The sequence below is a fragment of the Coregonus lavaretus genome (assembly GCF_964263955.1).
Source record: "Coregonus lavaretus genome assembly, chromosome: 27".
NCBI lineage: Eukaryota > Metazoa > Chordata > Actinopteri > Salmoniformes > Salmonidae > Coregonus > Coregonus lavaretus.
Window position 1 is genome coordinate 34,366,439 of NC_140014.1, and position 21,647 is coordinate 34,388,085.

General features: G+C 43.7%; 1 protein-coding gene across 3 annotated transcripts in view; it reads left to right on the plus strand.

The window, feature by feature from the left end:
- LOC311102778 (coiled-coil domain-containing protein 85C-A-like) overlaps positions 1–21,647 on the plus strand; it is a 53,362-nt gene that overhangs the window by 12,466 nt on the left and 19,249 nt on the right. For all 3 annotated transcript variants that reach the window (XM_084144189.1, XM_084144190.1, XM_084144191.1), the window contains exon 2: positions 21,074–21,153. In XM_084144189.1, the coding sequence (XP_084000315.1) occupies positions 21,074–21,153 (80 nt within the window). The remainder of the gene's footprint in view (positions 1–21,073; positions 21,154–21,647) is intronic.

A 21,647-nucleotide genomic window follows, 5' to 3' on the forward strand; every position in this document is an offset into this window, starting at 1 on the left:
GAGAGAGAGAGAGAGAGAGAGAGAGAGAGAGAGAGAGAGGAGAGAGAGAGAGAGAGAGAGAGAGAGAGAGAGAGAGAGAGAGAGAGAGAGAGAGAGAGAGAGAGAGAGAGAGAGAGAGAGAGAGAGAGAGAGAGAGAGAGAGAGAGAGGAGAGAGAGAGAGAGAGAGAGAGAGAGACGGCTGGCTTATCTTCTAACCCCAGAGGGTGTGGCATATTCAGACGTGTGGTTTCACAGAGTTTGTCTTTTCCCTTAAAACAATGCAGCCAGACAGAGCGAGAGGAGAGACAAAGGTCAGAGCAGTGCAGGAGAAACCTGTTATGTAAGTATGTGGATAGATGACTAACCTCCCCGGGTCAATGAGTTGAATAACCTCACCATGCAGTCACCAGGCCCAAATCCTCCATTTAGATGTGACAGACTGTCTGTTAAGGGATTTATTTATAGATGTCTTTAATGTCATTCTGATGCACATAAATTGCCAAGCGTTCCACTAGTGGCTAATGGATGACAGTGACGTGTTTTCAGTAAGCACTAACACTTTATGACTAGACTGTGTCTGTCTGTCTGAAAAAAGAGAGAGAGAGAATTCATCACAGACCAGGTATAGCAGAGCCTAATCAACAGCAGTGCTAGAAGTGGCCATTTGTTAGGAGCAATCCCTCTACACATTTTTCAGGACCATGGTTTTAAATCCCCTTGGACGGAGCAGAGATGTGTCTGGTGTGAAGTATGAAGGAAGCTAATAACAACAAAAAACACGATTGGCTTCTTCTTCTGAGCCTGTAGTTGGCCTCTTGGTTTGATCTGACCAATCTCTTAATCCCACCAGCTCTGCCGCTCTGTCAAATCTTCGACTCTGTCAGTCTCATGGACAGAAAGGCTGTGTGTGGCATCAGAATAGAAATGTAGAAATGCTTGTATTCAAATGCTTGTGAGCCTTGCTTGGGTCTGCCTGGACCATCTGTCCGACACTATTGTTTTGCAGAGAAAGGGGTTGGGGGCTCTTCAAATGGGTGAATAGGAGCATCAGTTCACATCACCCTACTACAGCACTACAGGACCCTGAGCATGGGCTAGCTAACGCCAGGACTGACACACGCATAGACTGGAGAAACTAGCCAAAACTTTCAAAACTGTCTCTCTCTCTACTCAATTGAGGGATTTTATTTTGGACGACGCCGTACCTCATAGTTCCACTGTCACAGGAGCTATTTTAGCGCGGGGGGCTAACCTCACAGGCTAACCTCTCAGGCTAACCTCTCAGGCTAACCTCACAGGCTAACCTCTCAGGCTAACCTCTCAGGCTAACCTTACAGGCTAATCTCTCAGGCTAACCTCTCAGGCTAACCTCTCCTGCCTGGAGGCCCTTAGATGAGACAGGGTTACTAGGTAGGGTTAGGATGCAGGGTTAGGGTACACGCACACACACACACACGCACACACAGGCACACACAAACACAGGTTAGGCTACAGGGTTAGGCAGGGGCCGAGGGCAAAGGTTTCTCTGTGTAAGATATAGCCCAGGCGGCCTCTCTAATGCTTCTGGTTTATGACACCATGCAGAGTATCTACCAGAATTAACATTTTATAGAGGCTTAACCTCTCTGCATTTCTCAAGTTTCAAGTGTTATTGTCAAATGCACAGGATACAGCAGGTGTTAAATAGTACAGTGAAAGGCTTAACTTGCGAGCTCTTTTCCAACAATGCACAATAGAGGTAGTAATATAGATAAGAAATAAAACACGTGAAATGTGAGAGAAGAAAAAAAAGAAAATAAACATTATTTACAGGTCTAATATACAGGTCTGATATACAGGTCTAATATACAGGTCTAATATACAGGTCTAATATACAGGTCTAATATACAGGTCTGATATACAGGTCTAATATACAGGTCTGATATACAGGTCTAATATACAGGTCTGATATACAGGTCTGATATACAGGTCTAATATACAGGTCTGATATACAGGTCTGATATACAGGTCTGATATACAGGTCTAATATACAGGTCTGATATACAGGTCTGATATACAGGTCTAATATACAGGTCTGATATACAGGTCTGATATACAGGTCTGATATACAGGTCTAATATACAGGTCTAATATACAGGTCTGATATACAGGTCTAATATACAGGTCTAATATACAGGTCTAATATACAGGTCTGATATACAGGTCTAATATACAGGTCTGATATACAGGTCTGATATACAGGTCTAATATACAGGTCTGATATACAGGTCTGATATACAGGTCTAATATACAGGTCTAATATACAGGTCTGATATACAGGTCTAATATACAGCTCTAATATACAGGTCTAATATACAGGTCTAATATACAGGTCTGATATACAGGTCTGATATACAGGTCTAATATACAGGTCTAATATACAGGTCTAATATACAGGTCTAATATACAGGTCTAATATACAGGTCTAATATACAGGTCTGATATACAGGTCTGATATACAGGTCTGATATACAGGTCTAATATACAGGTCTGATATACAGGTCTAATATACAGGTCTAATATACAGGTCTGATATACAGGTCTGATATACAGGTCTGATATACAGGTCTAATATACAGGTCTAATATACAGGTCTAATATACAGGTCTGATATACAGGTCTGATATACAGGTCTAATATACAGGTCTGATACACAGGTCTAATATACAGGTCAGTGCAGTGCCAGTACCGTATTCCAATGTGCACGAGTACTGGAGTGATTGAGGAAGTAATGTACATGTAAACAGGGATAAAAGTGTCTGGTAGCAGATCAATACTAATAATCCTAATAAACAATATAGCAGCAACTAATGGTAATATTAATCATTATGATCAATCAATCAATTATGGCAGCAGCGTATGTGGAGCGTGCATGGTAATGAGTGAGTGTATTTATGAGGTGTCAGTAGTGAATGTGGCTGAGTGGTAGAGACCTGAGGATGGGCAAAGAGTCTGTGCAGGTAATAATATATGCCATTTAGCAGACACTTTTATCCAAAGCAACTTACAGTCATGCGTGCATACATTTTACATATGGGTGGTCCCGGGAATCAAACCCACTACCCTGGCATTACAAGCACCATGTTCTACCAACTGAGCTACAAAGGACCACGTAGTCAGTGCAGACAGTCTGTGGGAGAGAGGGAGGGCAGGAGGGCAGGGGTAGTTAGCTATTCAACAGCCTTATGCTATTCAACAGCCTTATGCTATTCAACAGCCTTATTGCTATTCAACAGCCTTATGCTATTCAACAGCCTTATGCTATTCAACAGCCTTATGTTATTCAACAGCCTTATGCTATTCAACAGCCTTATGCTATTCAACAGCCTTATGGCCTGCAGAAAGAATCTATTTCGGAGCCTGTTGCTCCGCGACCCGATGCTCTGATGTTAAATCCTAAGTGATCTGGACACCGAGGAACTTGAAGCTCTTGACCCTCCCCCTCCCCTACCTCCTTGGTCGTGCTAACACCACGCTACCAGATTTCCTCCCTGTAGGCCGTCTCATCGCTGTCAGTGATCAGGCCAACCACTATCGTGTCGTCAGCAAACTTGATGATGGAGTTGCAGTCGTGCGTGGCCACGCAGTCGTTGGGTAAACAGGGAGTATAGAAGGGGTCTAAGCACACACCCCTGGGGGGTTTCCGTGTGGAGGGTCAGTGTGGCGGAGGTGTTGTTGCCTACCCTCACTGCCTGGGGGTGACTCATAAGGAAGTACAGGATCCAGTTGCAGAGGGAGATGTTCAGTCCCAGGATCCTGAGCTTGGAGGGGACTATGGTGTTGAAGGCTGAGTTGTAGTTGATAAACAGCATCCTCACATAGGTATTCCTCTTTTCTAGGTGGGAGAGGGCAGAGTGGAGTGCAATTGAGATTGCGTCGTCTGTGGATCTGTTGGGGTGGTAATCAAATTGGAGTGGCTCTGGGATGATGGAGTTGATATGTGCCATGACCAGCCTTTCAAAGCACTTCATTTTATGAGCGGCCGGTAGCCTAATGTTTAAGAACGTTGGGCCAATAACCGAAAGGTCGCTGGTTTGAGTCCCCGAGCTGACTAGGTGAAAAAATCTGTTTGAGCAAGGCACTTAACCCAATATCATTATATACTGGATATATTTTTTGTGTATTTTACCCCCTATTTCTCCCCAATTTCGTGATATCCAATTGCAATCTTGTCTCATCGCTGCAACTCCCCAATGAGCTCGGGAGAGCCAAAGGTCGAGTCATGCGTCCTCCGAAACATGACCCGCCAAACCGCGCTTCTTAACACCCGCCCGCCTAACCCGGAAGCCAGCTGCACCAATGTGTCGGCGGAAACACCGTACAACTGACGACAGCCTGCAGGCGCCCGGCCCGCCACAAGGAGTCCTGCACCAACAGGAAATGTGAATTATTATGTGGATTATATTGAATGGATTTTTCTGGGGGGGTTGATAATTTTTTTGGGTCAGGAACAAAATCTTATCCCATGTCCCCAAGTACCACAGACTCTCTCTGTTTCAGGGAGGACACTTTACTCTTCCAGGGGGAGACTGGATACTTGTCCAGGATAATTATTATTAACAGTTACTAGTTATTCCCCAGAGAAAGAAGACAGATTTAACCTTAACCCCCATAAGTATTAGACATACGCAAGTTAGGCTAATGTTGGTCCAACCCATGATGCTCACCGCTCACGTTACCCATGCAGTTTAGAGCATTGATATATCCTTTCTGATAGAAATAGGTCATTTTCCTTCTATGTTGTTCTTTCTGTCTTCCTCTTATTCTCCCTCTCCCTTTCTGTCTTCCTCTCTTTCTCCTTTTCTGTCTTCCTCTCTTTCTCCCTTTCTGTCTTCCTCTCTTTCTCCTTTTCTGTCTTCCTCTCTTTCTCCCTTTCTGTCTTCCTCTCTTTCTCCCTTTCTGTCTTCCTCTCTTTCTGTCTTTCTGTCTTCCTCTCTTTCTGTCTTTCTGTCTTCCTCTCTTTCTCCCTTTCTGTCTTCCTCTCTTTCTGTCTTTCTGTCTTCCTCTCTTTCTGTCTTTCTGTCTTCCTCTCTTTCTGTCTTTCTGTCTTCCTCTCTTTCTGTCTTTCTGTCTTCCTCTCTTTCTCATTTTCTGTCTTCCTCTCTTACTCCCTTTCTGTCTTCCTCTCTTTCTGTCTTTGTCTTTCTGTCTTTCTGTCTTCCTCTCTTTCTCCTTTTCTGTCTTCCTCTCTTTCTCCCTTTCTGTCTTCCTCTCTTTCTCCCTTTCTGTCTTCCTCTCTTTCTCCCTTTCTGTCTTCCTCTCTTTCTCCCTTTCTGTCTTCCTCTCTTTCTCCCTTTCTGTCTTCCTCTCTTTCTCCCTTTCTGTCTTCCTCTCTTTCTCCCTTTCTGTCTTCCTCTCTTTCTCCCTTTCTGTCTTCCTCTCTTTCTCCCTTTCTGTCTTCCTCTCTTTCTCCCTTTCTGTCTTCCTCTCTTTCTCCCTTTCTGTCTTCCTCTCTTTCCGTCTTTCTGTCTTCCTCTCTTTCTCCCTTTCTGTCTTCCTCTCTTTCTGTCTTTCTGTCTTCCTCTCTTTCTCCCTTTCTGTCTTCCTCTCTTTCTCCCTTTCTGTCTTCCTCTCTTTCTCCCTTTCTGTCTTCCTCTCTTTCTCCCTTTCTGTCTTCCTCTCTTTCTCCCTTTCTGTCTTCCTCTCTTTCTCCCTTTCTGTCTTCCTCTCTTTCTCCCTTTCTGTCTTCCTCTCTTTCTCCCTTTCTGTCTTCCTCTCTTTCTCCCTTTCTGTCTTCCTCTCTTTCTCCCTTTCTGTCTTCCTCTCTTTCTCCCTTTCTGTCTTCCTCTCTTTCTCCCTTTCTGTCTTCCTCTCTTTCCGTCTTTCTGTCTTCCTCTCTTTCTCCCTTTCTGTCTTCCTCTCTTTCTGTCTTTCTGTCTTCCTCTCTTTCCGTCTTTCTGTCTTTCACTCTCTCTCTTTCTCTCAGTCTGGGTCGAATTTTCATCGGAGGATGTCTGTAGTATTTTCCCTCGTCTCTGCCCAGTTATGAAACCAAAGTCTACTGTCATCCATTCTGGTATTAGTCTGATGATTATCCTTGTCATGGAAATGACATTTATCACAGTGGAAGTAAATGCCTTTTTTCCTGATTTCATAATGTCTAATTTGAGGATTTAGAGAAACTTTAATCATTTTAAGCAGTTTTCACTGTTATTTAGATATAAACTGAAACCACAGAAGCCACACAAATAAAACAGACTTTTCTAGTGGCTTCAATTACATTTTCCTTGTAATATTCCATGTGTAAGATCATTGAGCCCGTGTTGGTAATGATGCCCTGTTCTTTGAGTGACGTTAGCTCTAGCCAGCAGGGCTGTGGTGTGACACACACACACACACACACATACACACACACACAGTGAATCAATATGGAACGCAGCAGAGGAATCCACTAGAACTAAAGAGTAGCCAGGCCCTGGAGTCAAACAGTGAGGCTTGTTGCTAGGAGACATCCTTATCAATGCCTTGGTATGCCATCTATCTCCTCTCCACATTGTTTCCCCGACGATCGCTCTCAGCCCAGCCGTCGTATTTATTCCACTGTTTATTCCACTGTTTATTCCACTGTTTATTCAAGTCCTGTGTGAGGCCAGCCAACTGAGGCCTATTTGTTCAACTGTGTTTCAACTTTGAATGGTGCAACAGGGAGAAGGAAGAAGGCCTTGAGGCAATACTTTACTCCACACTACTTTACTCCAAACAACTTTACTCCACATAAACACCCATAGGTGTTTATGTACCAAGGTATTTGGCAACTCACAACTGGTAATTGTAGCCCTGTTAACACCTATGGGTTGGAAAAGTAGACCTAGATTATAGACCCTGGCACTCTGTCATTTAGAAGTAATTACACCTTCAAACTTGACCTTATAAACAAGCCTCCAGTCACTTAGTCATTGTGTGAGACATGCACACAGTTTCTCCCTGACTCCGAGTGTGTGTCCTCACATGTCTGCTCCGTCCAGGGGGATTTAAAACCATGGTCCTGAAAAATTTGTAGAGGGATTGACCCTAACAAATGGCCGCTTCTAGCACTGCTGTTGATTAGGCTCTGCTATACCTGGTCTGTGATGAATTCTCTCTCTCTCTCTCCTCTCTCTCTCTCTCTCTCTCTCTCTCTCTCTCTCTCTCTCTCTCTCTCTCTCTCTCTCTCTCTCTCTCTCTCTCTCTCTCTCTCTCTCTCTCTCTCTCTTCTCTCTCTCCTCTCTCTCTCTCTCTCTCTCTCTCTCTCTCTCTCTCTCTCTCTCTCTCTCTCTCTCTCTCTCTCTCTCTCTCCTCTCTTCTCTCTCTCTCTCTCTCTCTCTCTCTCTCTCTCTCTCTCTCTCTCTCTCTCTCTCTTCTCTCTCTCTGTGTGTGTGTGTGTGTGTGTGTTGTGGTGTGTGTGTGTGTGTGTGTGTGTACACATACTTCTTTACCTGCACTAAAGACAAAAGCCCAGGGCTGACTTTAAACTTTGGACAGACTGTGTTTGCTTTAGCTAGCTGTGTTTATGATGCTGCTATGGCAGAGTTAGTACACAACGTCTTTGGTGTAGTTCACATACTGTAACAAACAGTCTGGGATGTTGTCACTGTGGAAAAGTACCTGCAGGGCTTTAGCTACAGTTTACACACTCAATAATACTTTTATTCTCAATGATTGGACTGGTTGTAAATACAAATATTTAGCACATCTTTGGAGTGGGGCACTTTGTGCTATTGAAGGCTACATTTCAGCCGTTGTAATAATAGAAAGCTAGCCTGGTCCCAGATCTGTTTGTGCTGTCTTGCAGGACAGCACACACTGATCTGGGACCAGGCTAGTAGAGAGCTGTAAATGTACAGTAGATTTATAGTGGTGAAACAGCAACAGCTAATCAACTACTTTGCTCTGTAAGATGCGTACAGCTTTTAGCCAGAGTCTGTATGTGTAAAACACAGTGGGATAAAATGGCTGTTTCCCATCTAAAGCCAGTTAGCCTTAAGCTTGACCTGGGACCAAGATTATGCTAACACTCATTGGATGTGTCCCAAATGGGACCCTTCTGACAACAGCTCAATTCAATAGTAGAAGTGTCTTCCCTCATTGTAGAACTATAAAGAGACATATCAACCAGGGACAGACCTATAGTGCTATTCTAGTTCTGTTTGTGATGAGATGTGGTCAGGTATGGATGGATGGATTGGTGGGTTACTAAATGCTGCTAAATAACACAGGGGATTTAAACCTAACCTGACACATGAAGGTATGTATTGTATGTACACAACAATGCAGACTGTAGAAAGACTGTAGATAAAGCCTTTCTAGGTAACATAGAGGTGTCTAACATGCACCAGGTCTGGATCCTAGAGCAGGAGAGACGGGTGACGTTGGTTAAATATCAGATGGCCACTGCTGCTGAACCTTGGGAACTAGAGTTATCTTGCTTGACCAGACACTGAGTAGCCTAACGGGTAGAAAGACAATCTGTCTTCGTTGTAGCCAAGTTGTCATGGTGGTCAGGGCCGCACAATGTTTTATCTTCCCTTACTGTACCCTACTGTAGTGTACTGTACTGAACTCTGCTGTACCTTACTGTACTGTATTGTACCCTACTGTACCCTGCTGTACCCTACTGTACCCTACTGTACCCTGCTGTACCCTGCTGTACCCTGCTGTACCCTACTGTACCCTACTGTACCCTATTGCATCCTACTGTACCCTACTGTACCCTATTGTACCCTGCTGTACCCTGCTGTACCCTACTGTACCCTACTGTACCCTGCTGTACCCTGCTGTACCCTACTGTACCCTACTGTACCCTACTTTACTGTGCTGTACTGAACCCTAGTGTACTGTACTGTACTGAACTCTACAGTTAACATGACCATTATAATAATAATAATAATATAATATGCCATTTAGCAGACGCTTTTATCCAAAGCGACTTACAGTCATGCGTGCATACATTTTTGTGTATGGGTGGTCCCGGGGATCGAACCCACTACCTTGGCGTTACAAGCGCCGTGCTCTACCAGCTGAGCTACAGAGGACCACATTATGAATTATGAAGTATTTCTTTTGATTACATAAATGCTTCAAAATTCACTAGAAGTGACGTTAACTGATGAAGATGATCTCATAGAACAAAACGTATAAGATCTCCCAAGCCTGTGTTTACCACAGACCTTATTTTCAGCATTTTTGAAAATTTAAATACTACAAAAAAAACATTAACTTTTTCCATAGGCTTTGGCCAACTAGACCGGGCACGCGCGTGCATCCACGTTAGCCATCTCGCGCATGTTGATTTTGTCCATCCACACCAGAAGCGATCAGGACATGCAGGTTGAAATATCAAAACGAACTCTGAACCAACTGTATTAATTTGGGGACAGGTCGAAACACATTAAACATTAATAGACATTTAGCTAGCTAGCTTGCTGTTGCTAGCTAATTTGTCCTGGGATATAAACATTGGGTTGTTATTTTACCTGAAATGCACAAGGTCCTTTTTTTCTGGATCTTTGTAGAATTTTTACTCATTTTGAGTCAACGCAAAATCATGTGTTCTCTACTCCGACAATTAATCCACAGATAAAAGGGGAAACCTAGTTAGTTTCTAGTAATTTCTTCTTCTTCTTCTGTTGGCTTTATATGGCAGTTGGCAACCAACTTTAAGGTGCATTACCACCACCAACTGGACTGAAGTGTGGACCTCAGTTCATCTTTCAATCACCCATGTGGGTATATGCTCCTAAAAACAAAGTTATATTATAGCGCCTGGCTACGCAGACGCTCGTTGATGTGCGCGAGCAGTTTGGATGAAATGATTGCTCTCTATACCCTCTGCTTCGCTAACCCACCCCTCCCCCCTCCTTATTAGGAAACTACAGAGATGGATGTCAGAGCACGCTTATGAGCAGTGTGTTAGTGTTAGATTTTGACTAGCTAAATGAGAAATGCAATTAACTAAGGTGCCCTTAGGACTCAAGCTATCAGGTGATGTAATTTGTGGTCAAGGGCAATGTACGTACTCGGAAGCAAACATCCTGTAGCTGGAGACGTGGCTGGAATTTGCATGTTCCCTGAAGCGGCGTCATGAGCTTACATCTAGATACACAAACACAGGAGCATCAGATGTAGGTACATAAACACACACAGGAGCACTTGTCTCTCATGGAAATCTATTCAAATAGCAGAGTAACACAGTTTTTGTGTGGGTTTAGTGGTGCATTATGAAAAATAGGGAGGGAGGCGCTATAAGATTAGGTGTCAGGTTGCCTCCTTCCACGTGGCATTGGTGTGTGTCTGTGTGTGTGTCGTTGTGTGTTGATGTGTGTCTGTGTGTGTGTGTTTGTGTGTGTGTTTGTTTGTGTGTTGGTGTGTGTGTATCTTTGAGGGTATGAGAGGAGAGGAGAGGAGTGTCATAGCTGTGTGTGTATGTGTGTGCGTGCTCTAACTCAGTGCTGTGCCTCATTAGGGGAGAGTCAGGTAAATTGAGCCATGTTTTACATTCATCATCACTCAAGGGAAATATAATATTATTTCTAACAAAGAGACAATATCTACATATATTTCAGGATGATGTGTGTCCCTGGAAGTAATCAGAATTAATGTAAACATTACAGTTTTGAAAAAATAGCTTGTCCCTCAAAAGTGTTCTCTTGGCACAACTTAGCCCAGGTATAGGGTAAGTTAAACCGCTTACACATGTATGTACTGAATGAAATATTACCACTACCTTTCATTTTTAAAACCATGTCTATATTTATTTTTTATATTCTGAACACAATTCAACACAATAGCTTTTTTAGTCTTTTAATCATTTTAAGCGTATTTTAACACAGGCTTAACACCTAACAAACACTTTGTACTTTTATTTTTTTAACATTTTTAACATAGGCCAGGCCCTGTTGTTACCTCATATCCCAGAGATAATGCCTTGCATTACACCTGGGAAGAAAACACTTCAATTTGCTCTACTTGTCATTGGCTCAACCATTGGCTCAAGTTACCCCAAGGCAAACAGTTTAACTATATTAGCCCACACAGCTACAATGATGCACTTTCATGCTAGGCTTAGGATCTCATATTGAAGCTTATAGCACCATGAAACCCCTAACACAATAAATTAATTTGACTTGGTGAAAATCTGTTTTTGGGCCCAACTTGCTTACCACTCTTTCCATGTGGTTTCTTCCTTCAGACTTCTTCCTTCAGAAATGATGACTTCGTCCAAAATATTTGGTCAAATGATTCATTTTATGTATGGTTTCCTAGAAACAAGGGTGGCTCAACTTACCCCTTTGGCTCAAACAGAGATTGATAGTGACAGCAGCGGCTCTGTGAAGGGATGGATGCACAGGGGCATGTTTTCCCCTCTCCTTCCCTCGAACTCTCTCTCCATCTTTCTTTCTCTTGCTCTCTCTTTCCCTCTACCTCTCCTCCTCCATGGTTCTCAGTCCTGTAGAGCAGTGTAGAGGGGGAGTGTTTACTAACACTGGTCTCCACATGGGGCGTGTAGTGTAAGCAGACACTCCATCACCTTAACCACCTCCATCCACAGACTGTGAGTGTGATGGTGTGTGTATATTAACCAAACAACGTGTGAATACTCCCCCACATTACATTATCTAGCTTCTCTCATTCCTCCCTAAATCTTTCCCCCCCCCCCCCCACACACACACACACACACTATCATCCCTATTCCCCCACTTCTGAGTACAGCTGGTGTACTATGAATGATGAGCTGGTATACTATGAATGATGAGCTGGTGTACTATGAATGATGAGCTGGTATACTATGAATGATGAGCTGGTATACTATGAATGATGAGCTGGTATACTATGAATGATGAGCTGGTATACTATGAATGATGAGCTGATATACTATGAATGATGAGCTGGTATACTGTGAAAGATGAGCTGGTATACTATGAATGATGAGCTGGTATACTGTGAATGATGAGCTGGTATACTGTGAATGATGAGCTGGTATACTATGAATGATGAGCTGGTATACTATGAATGATGAGCTGGTATACTGTGAATGATGAGCTGGTATACTATGAATGATGAGCTGGTATACTATGAATGATGAGCTGGTATACTATGAATGATGAGCTGGTATACTGTGAAAGATGAGCTGGTATACTATGAATGATGAGCTGGTATACTGTGAATGAAGAGCTGGTATACTGTGAAAGATGAGCTGGTATACTATGAATGATGAGCTGGTATACTGTGAATGATGAGCTGGTATACTGTGAAAGATGAGCTGGTATATTGTGAATGATGAGCTGGTATACTGTGAATGATGAGCTGGTATACTATGAATGATGAGCTGGCATACTGTGAAAGATGAGCTGGTATACTATGAATGATGAGCTGGTATACTGTGAATGATGAGCTGGTATACTGTGCACCCCTCTCTCCAGCAGCCTATAGTCAAATCAAATCATAGTTTATTGGTCACGTACACAGATTTGCAGATGTTATCGCAGGTGCAGCGAAATGCAGCTTATGTTTCTAGCTCCAACAGTGCAGTAATACCAAGCAATAAAATAAAACAACAATACATGCATAATCCAGAAAATGTACGAAATTAAGAAATATCAGAATGAGCAATGTCAGAGACCGGAATACAAATCTATATACATACAGTATATAGTGTCACTGTCCCCCCCCCCCCCACCCTATGACACCTGATTCAGACAGCCCCTCTGCACCTCTGTCTCCAGCAGCCTCTACCTTGTCTGTGTCTGGGACAGAGCAGAGGGCACAACCCATCCATAAGAGTTAGCAGGAAGTGGACAGCTGCTGACGGACTGTAATTCTAGGATGCCCTCCTCTCCTCTCCTGTGGTCAGCATTGTCTGTGTCCAGAGACAGGCTGTGTCCTCCAGAATAAGTCATTCATTTGATTTAGTAGGCCATGGTGCAGAACACAGTTAGCCTACCATTTATGATGTTGTTCTGTAATGCAGTTTATGTAACTGGGCGTTGCCGTGTGTGTGTCAATGGTCGTGTGTATGTGTGTCTGTGTGTGTTTGACCTTAACAGCCCTGCAGGGTGCACATTTTATGTCTGTGTTATGGCTTTCAGTCCAGGTCAGGTCCCACCAGGTCAGGTCCCTTAGGGAGTGTGAGTGTGTGTGTGTGGCTTGTGTTTATTTTAATGTTTTAATTATTATTATTATTTTTTGGTACTTTTTACCCCTTTTTCTCCCCAATCGCTGCAACTCCTGTACGGACTTGGGAGAGGCGAAGTTTATGAGCCAAGCGTCCTCCGAAAGGGTCTGTGTAGGGCCTGTGTAGGGCCGGTGTAGGGCCTGTGTAGGGCCAGTGTAGGGCCTGTGTATTGCCTGTGTATGGCCTGTGTAAGGCCTGTGTAGGGCCTGTGTATTGCCTGTGTAAGGCCTGTGTAGGGCCTGTGCAGGGCAAGTGTAGGGCTAGTGTATTGCCTGTGTAGGGCCTGTGTAGGGCTTGTGTAAACTTGTGTGGGGCTTGTGTAGGGCTTGTGCAGGGCTTGTGTAGTGCCAGGGCCTGGTTGAATAAAACATCTTAAGTTCATTTTACATTTTACATTTTAGTAATTTAGCAGAGGCTCTTATCCAAAGCGACTTACAGTTAGTGAGTGCATGCATTTATTTATTATACTGGCCCCCCGTGGGAATCGAACCCACAACCCTGGCATTGCAAGCGCCATGCTCTACCAACTGAGCCCCCCTTATCTTTTCCCGTAAAGTTTCCTTAACTTTAAGTTAGTTGTACAAAACATTTTAAGCAAATGTCCTCCTTAAATTAAGTGAAAAAGTTAAGGGTTGTCCACGAGGTCCCTTAAGTGCTTCATTCAGTATGGATATCAATGTAAACAGTATTTGTGGAGGTGAATATATTGCTTTCCTCTGCCCTGGTTTCAAAAGGAAACATCCACCAGCTAAACAATGGAAGGTACACACACAATCCATGGCTACAAAGCTAGCTGGCTAGCTAGCTACCTACTCCGTAAGTTAGCTTGACATGCTAGAAAGTAATAGAAACCAGTTGAGAAGAAAGTAACTAAAATAAACATGTTTATTATATTCTGAATCATTTGGTTTCTCCTGTCTTGAATGTAGAAGTTATATTTTGCGATCTCCCAAAATAAATGTGAGATCTTTGACGAGACGTTCATTCAGTGAATCAGGTCGTCTCCATGGTAACCAGATACTCTTTCTGCCTAGATGCCTTCAAACTACCATAAAACCAAATATTTTATACTAAACCAAGATAGACCACAGCCTGTCGTTTCCAATAGGAACAAATGAGTCAAAGTGGGCAGAACAAGCAAGGAGGTCGGCAGAGCCAAGCACGACCTAGCGAGAACCTATTGGCGCGATCTAGCAACATCTACATATTTTTGTTAGGGAACGCCTCCTCTGTGAAATGTGTGGGTGCAATAACTCAATTCGCTTTTGCACTCCTTCTAAACAACGCAATTTTTAAAAACTTTTGCAAAGGGTCAAGTCTACAAAACCTTGTCCACTCTGTTCGTTATAGATTCCAGTTTTAGGAACAGAAAACTGTATTGAGATCAAATGTTTCATAGATGAGAAACATTTCTGAACATAGGCCAAAATCCATCTCGTTCCATCTTCTCCCACTGCTGGCTAGTGGGCTTCCTCTCACTACCATATTTGGTAGTGAGTGGAAACGCCAAGCTGATGCTTCACATTTATACATCTGGTGAAATATCTGTCTCATTGTTCTATCTGTGGTAAAACCTCTTAAATTATGCCCTTACCTAATGTTTGAGGCGCTCTATGCAACACCCTTAAACAATTCCTTTAGGTAAGGGAAAAATATTCCTTAAGGTAAACCCTTAAGAGAAAGAGAAACACTTAAGATGCTTTATGCAACCGGGCCCAGGACTCAGTCATCAGAACCTTATGGCCTTAGAGTCAGGCCAGGTCAGGTTACTATAGTGACCCTGTGAACAGACAGAGTGGAGCTTAACAATACAGCATTGTTTGCCTGCCCCACCGGCCCCTGTGTGTGTGTGTCCATGTGAGTGAGTGTGTTTTCCCTTCCCCACTAGCCTCTCTAGTCTTAACTCCACCTACAATGTACTGTAATTGAAATCATTACTGGGTCTACCTTGCAGCTGCAAGTGTGTGTGTGGACAAAAGTGTGTGTCTGTGTGTGTGTGTTTCCAGGGCCCATGCTCTACCTCCCCCCTCACTGTAATTGAAATCATTCCTGAGTGAGTTCACCTCACTGAGCTCAGGGCCTTCTCCTTTATTGGACTGCTGTAAGGGAGGCTGCTATGAAGATGTGTACAGTATCCTTATGTGATAGTCTCAAAGTGAGTGTGTGTGTGTGTGTGTGTGTGTGTGTGTGTGTGTGTGCGTGTGCGTGTGCGTGTGTCCAGAGGTAGAGTAGGAGTCGTTTTTGACTAGGGTTTTTTAAATGGCAGGAGTAGTGGGGGAGGCGAGGTGACCTCATTTGATTTAAATTGATTCCATAACTGGAGGTCTATCTCTAGGGTTTACCCAATGGTTATGTTTCAAGTTTTAATGTCACGTACACAAGTAGTGAAATGTCTTTCTTGCGAGCTCTAAACCCAACAATGCAGTAATCATTATCAATGTAGTAGTAAAAATAACATAAGGTAGAACAAAAACACACAAGAAATAAGAAATAAGAACACGAGAAAGTAAGAAGCTATATACAGGGTCAGTTCCAGTACCATATTTACAATGTGCAGCGTTACTGGAGTGATAGAGGTAGATATGTATAGGGGTAAGGTGACTAGGCATCAGGATATATGATAAACAGAGTAGCAGCAGCGTATATGAGGATTGAATGTAAATGTGTGTGCATGTTATGTGTGTGTGAGCAAATTAAGTATGTGAGTGTGTGTGTGTGTGTGTGTGTGTTGGAGTGTCAGTGTTGGTGTCAGACTTGATGCACCGGTATCGCTTGCCGTGCGGTAGCAGAGAGAACAGTCTATGGCTTGGGTGGCTGGAGTCTTTGATGATTTTCTGGGCCTTCCTTTCACACCGCCTGATATAGAGATCCTGGAGGCAGGGACCTCGGCCTCAGTGATGTACTGGGCTGTCTGCACCACCCTCTGTAGCACCATTTGATCGAGGTCGGTGCTGGTACCATACCAAGCAGTGATGCAGCCAGTCAAGATGCTCTCAATGGTGCAGTTGTAGAAGTTTTGGAGGATTTGAGGGCCCATGCCAAACCTTTTCAACCTCCTGAGGGGGAATAGGTGCTGTCGCGCCTTCTTCACGACTGTGCGCGTGTTTGTGGACCAGTGCTAGCTGTGCCACTAGAGATCCTGGTTCGAATCCAGGCTCTGTCGCAGCCGGCCGCGACTGGGAGACTCATGGGCGGCGCACAATTGGCCCAGCGTCGTCCAGGGTAGGGGAGGGAATGGCTGCCAGGGATGTAGCTCAGTTGATAGAGCATGGCGTTTGCAACGCCAGGGTTGTGGGTTCAATTCCCACGGGGGACCAGTTTGAAAAAACAAAACAAAAAAAAGACCCAAAAAAATATATATGTATTCACTAACTGTAAGTCGCTCTGGATAAGAGCGTCTGCTAAATGACTAAAATGTAAATGTAAATGTAAAACAGAAAGGAAAACGCAGCACACTGCTGCTCATGCTCCCAGGTGATATTTATTTCTAACAACGTTTCGACCCTTAGGTCTTCATCAGGCATCCATATCCCAGGTGGGGGTGGAAGGTCCTATATATAGGGGCAGTACTCACTGACATCACTTCCTGAAACAGGAGGTAAAAAATGTATAACATTTGGACACAGAGGAACTTGAAGCTCTCCCCTGGTTACTACCTGGTTGCCCCCTGGTTACCCCCCTGGCCCGAGGTCTATCTGTAGGGTTTAACCCCTGGTTACCCACTGGCCCAAGGTCTATCTGTAGGGTTTAACCCCTGGTTACCCCCCTGGCCCGAGGTCTATCTGTAGGGTTTAACCCCTGGTTACCCACTGGCCCAAGGTCTATCTGTAGGGTTTAACCCCTTGTTACACCTGCTAGCCGGCCTGCTAGCCTGCCTGTCTGAAGTTATCGGCTTTGGAGCTGGCCGCAGGGTACAGGACAGGTCAGCTGACTAGAGCAGTTCTACTGTAGTTAGATTAGAGGGTCACAAAAAAGGCAAAGCGGCTTACAGGAGCTCTCTCTCTCTCTCTCTCTCTCTCTCTCTCTCTCTCTCTCTCTCTCTCTCTCTCTCTCTCTCTCTCTCTCTCTCTCTCTCTCTCTCTCTCTCTCTCTCTCTCTCTCTCTCTCTCTCTCTCTCTCTCTCTCTCTCTCTCTCTCTCTCTCTCTCCACTCTGTGGATTTTACTATGAAAACACCATTACGTCATTCACTGGGGGATGAATCAAGTTAATCACTACTGTATCTGTCTGTCTGTGCCTCTCTTCTCACAGCTGAGACAGAGACAGTCAGTAACAGACAGCCAGTCTAATGGCCATTAATGACTGGGCTCTGTCATTGGTTCTATGTCACATATGTCAGAGTCAAGGCCCGCGGGCCACATCCGGCCCGCGAGAAGGTTTTTTACGGCCCCTGGGATGATCTTGATTTATTATTAGAACCGGCCCGCAGACCGCAGCAAGCCGGCAGCCCGCAGATCTTTTACACGCACCAATACTACATTTCACACAATGCAACGGTGACGCACCGAGCAGTAGGCTGCTTCATTTCAATATTTATTGGCACAGCAGTCGTCAGCATCACAGTAAAATTAACTTTCAGATACCCATCAAAAATGGCAAAACGGAAGGTGGACACTGAGAACCGGGGGTTTCAAACAAGGTGGGAGTCGGAGTATATGTTCACGGAGGTAGCTGGAAAACCTGTGTGTCTTCTGTGTGGAGAAAGTGTGGCGGTACTGAAAGAGTATAATCTGAGACGACATTATGAAACGAAACACGCGGACAAAAACAAGAATATGGACATGGAACAAAGGCTACAAAAGGCAGAGGAATTAAAACGAGGCCTCAAATCTCGACAGGCTCTGTTCAAAAAAGCCAAATCACAAGGCCAGGCTGCTGTCAAGGCCAGTTTTATTTTGGCAGAAGAGATCGCTAAATCAGCCCGGCCATTTACGGAGGGGGATTTCATCAAAAACTGCATGATTAAAGTTTGTGACGAAGTTTGCCCAGAAAAAAGGCAACTCTTTTTAAATGTGAGTCTGAGCAGAAACACCATTGCCGAGAGAGTAGACCAGTTGTCCATCAATCTAAAAGAGCAGCTTGTGAAAAAGGGAAAAGATTTCATTGCATATTCCTTGGCTGTGGATGAGAGCACCGACATTTCTGACATTGCCCAGTTGTCAATTTTCATCCGCGGAGTGGACTCCAGCCTAAGCGTGACAGAGGAGTTTTTGGCTTTACGTCCTATGCATGGCACAACTACGGGGCATGATTTGTATGAAGAGGTGTCAAGATGTGTAAATGAGATGGAGCTGCCTTGGGAAAAACTCGTGGGTTTGACAACCGACGGAGCACCTGCGATGTGTGGACACAGGAGCGGACTGGTGGCGAAGATACGGGAAAAGATGCAAGAGGAAAACGCGACAGGTGAGCTGACAGCTTATCATTGTATCATACACCAGGAAGCGTTGTGCGGTAAAGCCTTGAAAATGGAGCATGTAATGAGCATCATCACGCGCACAGTTAACTTTATCAGAGCCAAAGGTTTGAATCACCGCATGTTACTTCTCCTTAAACAAAGTGTTGTTTTTGATTAATAGATTTTTGCACTTTATTTTATTGTATTTCAATCCAATTATATTTTTAAAATATTTCAGTTGAGTGGATGATAGAAAATTGCTATTATTGTTTTTTTCTTTGAAGTAAATTTAGCCCACTTTTGCTAAAATAGAAAATATAGGCTACTGATGGTGCCTTGAATACCGGTTTCTTTCATTTAATGTTCATGTTATGGGGATTTTTATATAAAGGAAATTTGTCTTTAATTTGTCTTTTGTGTCTGTTGAAAATTAAAGATTACTGACAGAGCCATAAGAAAATATTGCTTTATTTATCTGATCATATTGGAATATATTTGTTAGGTTTTCAGTAGGTTCAATTAGGTTCACTAGACTATATGCGTCATTTAAAAAATGTTCAATGAACATTCGAACAGTCCGGCCCTCGGCTTGTAGCTAATTTTTTTATTTGGCCCTCCGTCCATTTGACTTTGACACCCCTGTTCTATGTGTAATATACTGACACCTGGTGGTGGATTAGATACAAGTGTCTATTCCATTTAAATTTTTTACATTTGACATTTTAGCCATTTACATTACATTACATTTTAGTCATTTAGCAGACGCTCTTATCCAGAGCGACTTACAGATTTAGCAGATGCTCTTATCCATAGCGATTTACAGGAAACATTTGGATTAAGTGTCTTGCTCAAGGGCACATCGGCAGATTTTTCACCTTGTCGGCTCGGGGATTCGACCCAGCAACCTTTCAGTTAAGCTTTGTTCACACTGTATGCCTTAATGCTCAAATAAGTTTGGTTTTTCAAATCCGTTTTGGGAATACTGACTGTCCAAACAGCAAGTTACAAGTGACCAAATCGTATTTGTGTCTGTTCCGACAGCAGTCATTTGCTGACATGGCTACGCTAGTTGTCATAGTAACGATGGGTGTGTGCACAGTGGTGTAGGCTGACTGGTGGTGGTGCTCGTGCTTCATATCACTCATAAGTTATGTAGCAAGCTAAGGTTACAACAATGCCTGCCATGGACGTTTCCCAGTTGCTTTGAATGTTCAAAATCATAGTGTAAGAACACTTTAAAGTCTCAAAGGATAAGATGATCCAACTTTCAAAATGTGTCCTTTTCGGCTAGCCACAGCAGTCAACTACCTAGGTTGTTCAAAAGCAATGCACTATATAGGGAATGGGGTGCCATTTGGGACTCATCCCTTGTCCAGCAAGAACGTAAACTGGATTTTTGTGATTTACTAGTCATAAGGTCAGAGGTTATATGGTAAATGAGATGAACTCTGGCTTGTATCACGGCCTTCACATCTTTATGTCTACCAGCTAGACCATTAGTCACCTTGGCATTGGTCTCTCTCTCTCTCTCTCTCTCTCTCTCTCTCTCTCTCTCTCTCTCTCCTCTCTCTCTCTCTCTCTCTCTCTCTCTCTCTCTCTCTCTCTCTCTCTCTCTCTCTCTCTCTCTCTCTCTCTCTCCCCTTCGGAGGGCGATATGGAGGAACAGGTGTGTTCCTGTGTAGGGCAGAGAGATCCCCTCTTACTAAGTTTCAGTCATCACCATGGTCGTCTCTCACACACACACACACACACACACACACACCTCTACAGGGCCTCCCCTCTCATTAAGGTAACTACTGAGACGGATGATAGAGCATGCTTATGCAGAGAGAGAGAAAGAGAGGGTGTGTGTGTGTGTGTGTGTTAGTAGAGCCTAACAATCACTGCCATTGCTGATACAGTCCCCATTTAAATAATAAAAACCAATATGTTTTCGTGCCACTGAAGAATTCCAGAATTCCTTTGGTTGATGTATTGGATGTAGATCTCTCTAAAGTATATAGTTGTGCAATCTGGTATTGAGTGTTGGGTATCAGCAGTTTACAGGAGTAATTTTAGGATTACTGGAGCTCTAGACACAACATAATCCTCATGGGAGAGTCAACAATAGAGCTGGTGGGGGATTAAGGCTGAGACGACTGCTGAGCATCACACAAACAGAGGGACCCAGAGCCCAACTCAGAATACATTAAACACAGCCTAATTGGTATTAGCAGAGACTGGAGTGAAGCTGTGTTTCAGAGCCAGAATGGACACCTGTGTGTATGGGTTGGTGAGAGGTGTAGGAATGTGTCACGGTTTCAGACATGTGGTTTAGATTTGACAGAGGCTGCATCCTATTCCTTATATAGTGCACTACTTTTGACCAAAGCCCTATTAAAAGTAGTGCACTATAAAGGGGATAGGGTACCGTTTGGGACACTGTCATTGATGTGAGACAGGCCTTGGATCAGTGGGACTGACTGACATTCTTTTACATTATGTTATCTCTACCTCTTTTCTTCCAGATACGTCTTCCAACTACATCAGGCAACTGGAGACCAAGGTCCGCATCCTGGAGGATGACAACATGCAGCTTCTATCACAGGTAAAACTCTGCAGCTACTGTATGTTACCATGGTGAAAACTATCACCGCTCTGTTTTTCAATTTTCACTCTCTTCGCCCTCTCTCTTTCCTCTTAATGTCTCCCACTCTCACTTTCTCAAACCTAAACTCTCTTGTGGGAGAGGCAGAGAAGGCAGCAGTGACGAGAGTTTCATTTTCAAAGTACAAACAGAGAATGAGAGAGATGTAGTGGGAGTGAATAGCGAAAGCTAAATATTGCCAAGTAATCGGGTACATAGGGGAGATGGAGAGATATAGAGAGAGAGGGAGGGAGAGAGAGGGGGAGGGAGAGAGAGAGGGAGGGAGAGAGAGAGGGAGGGAGAGAGAGGGAGCTTGTTTCTACCTGCTGGGATGATATGGGTAAGTGAATAATTCAGCATCACAGTGAAAGTGAGCTTTAATAATGGATTGGGATAAATGATGGGAGAGCAAGAGAATTCAGTCATGAGATGAATGTTTCATTGCTTCTCATTGC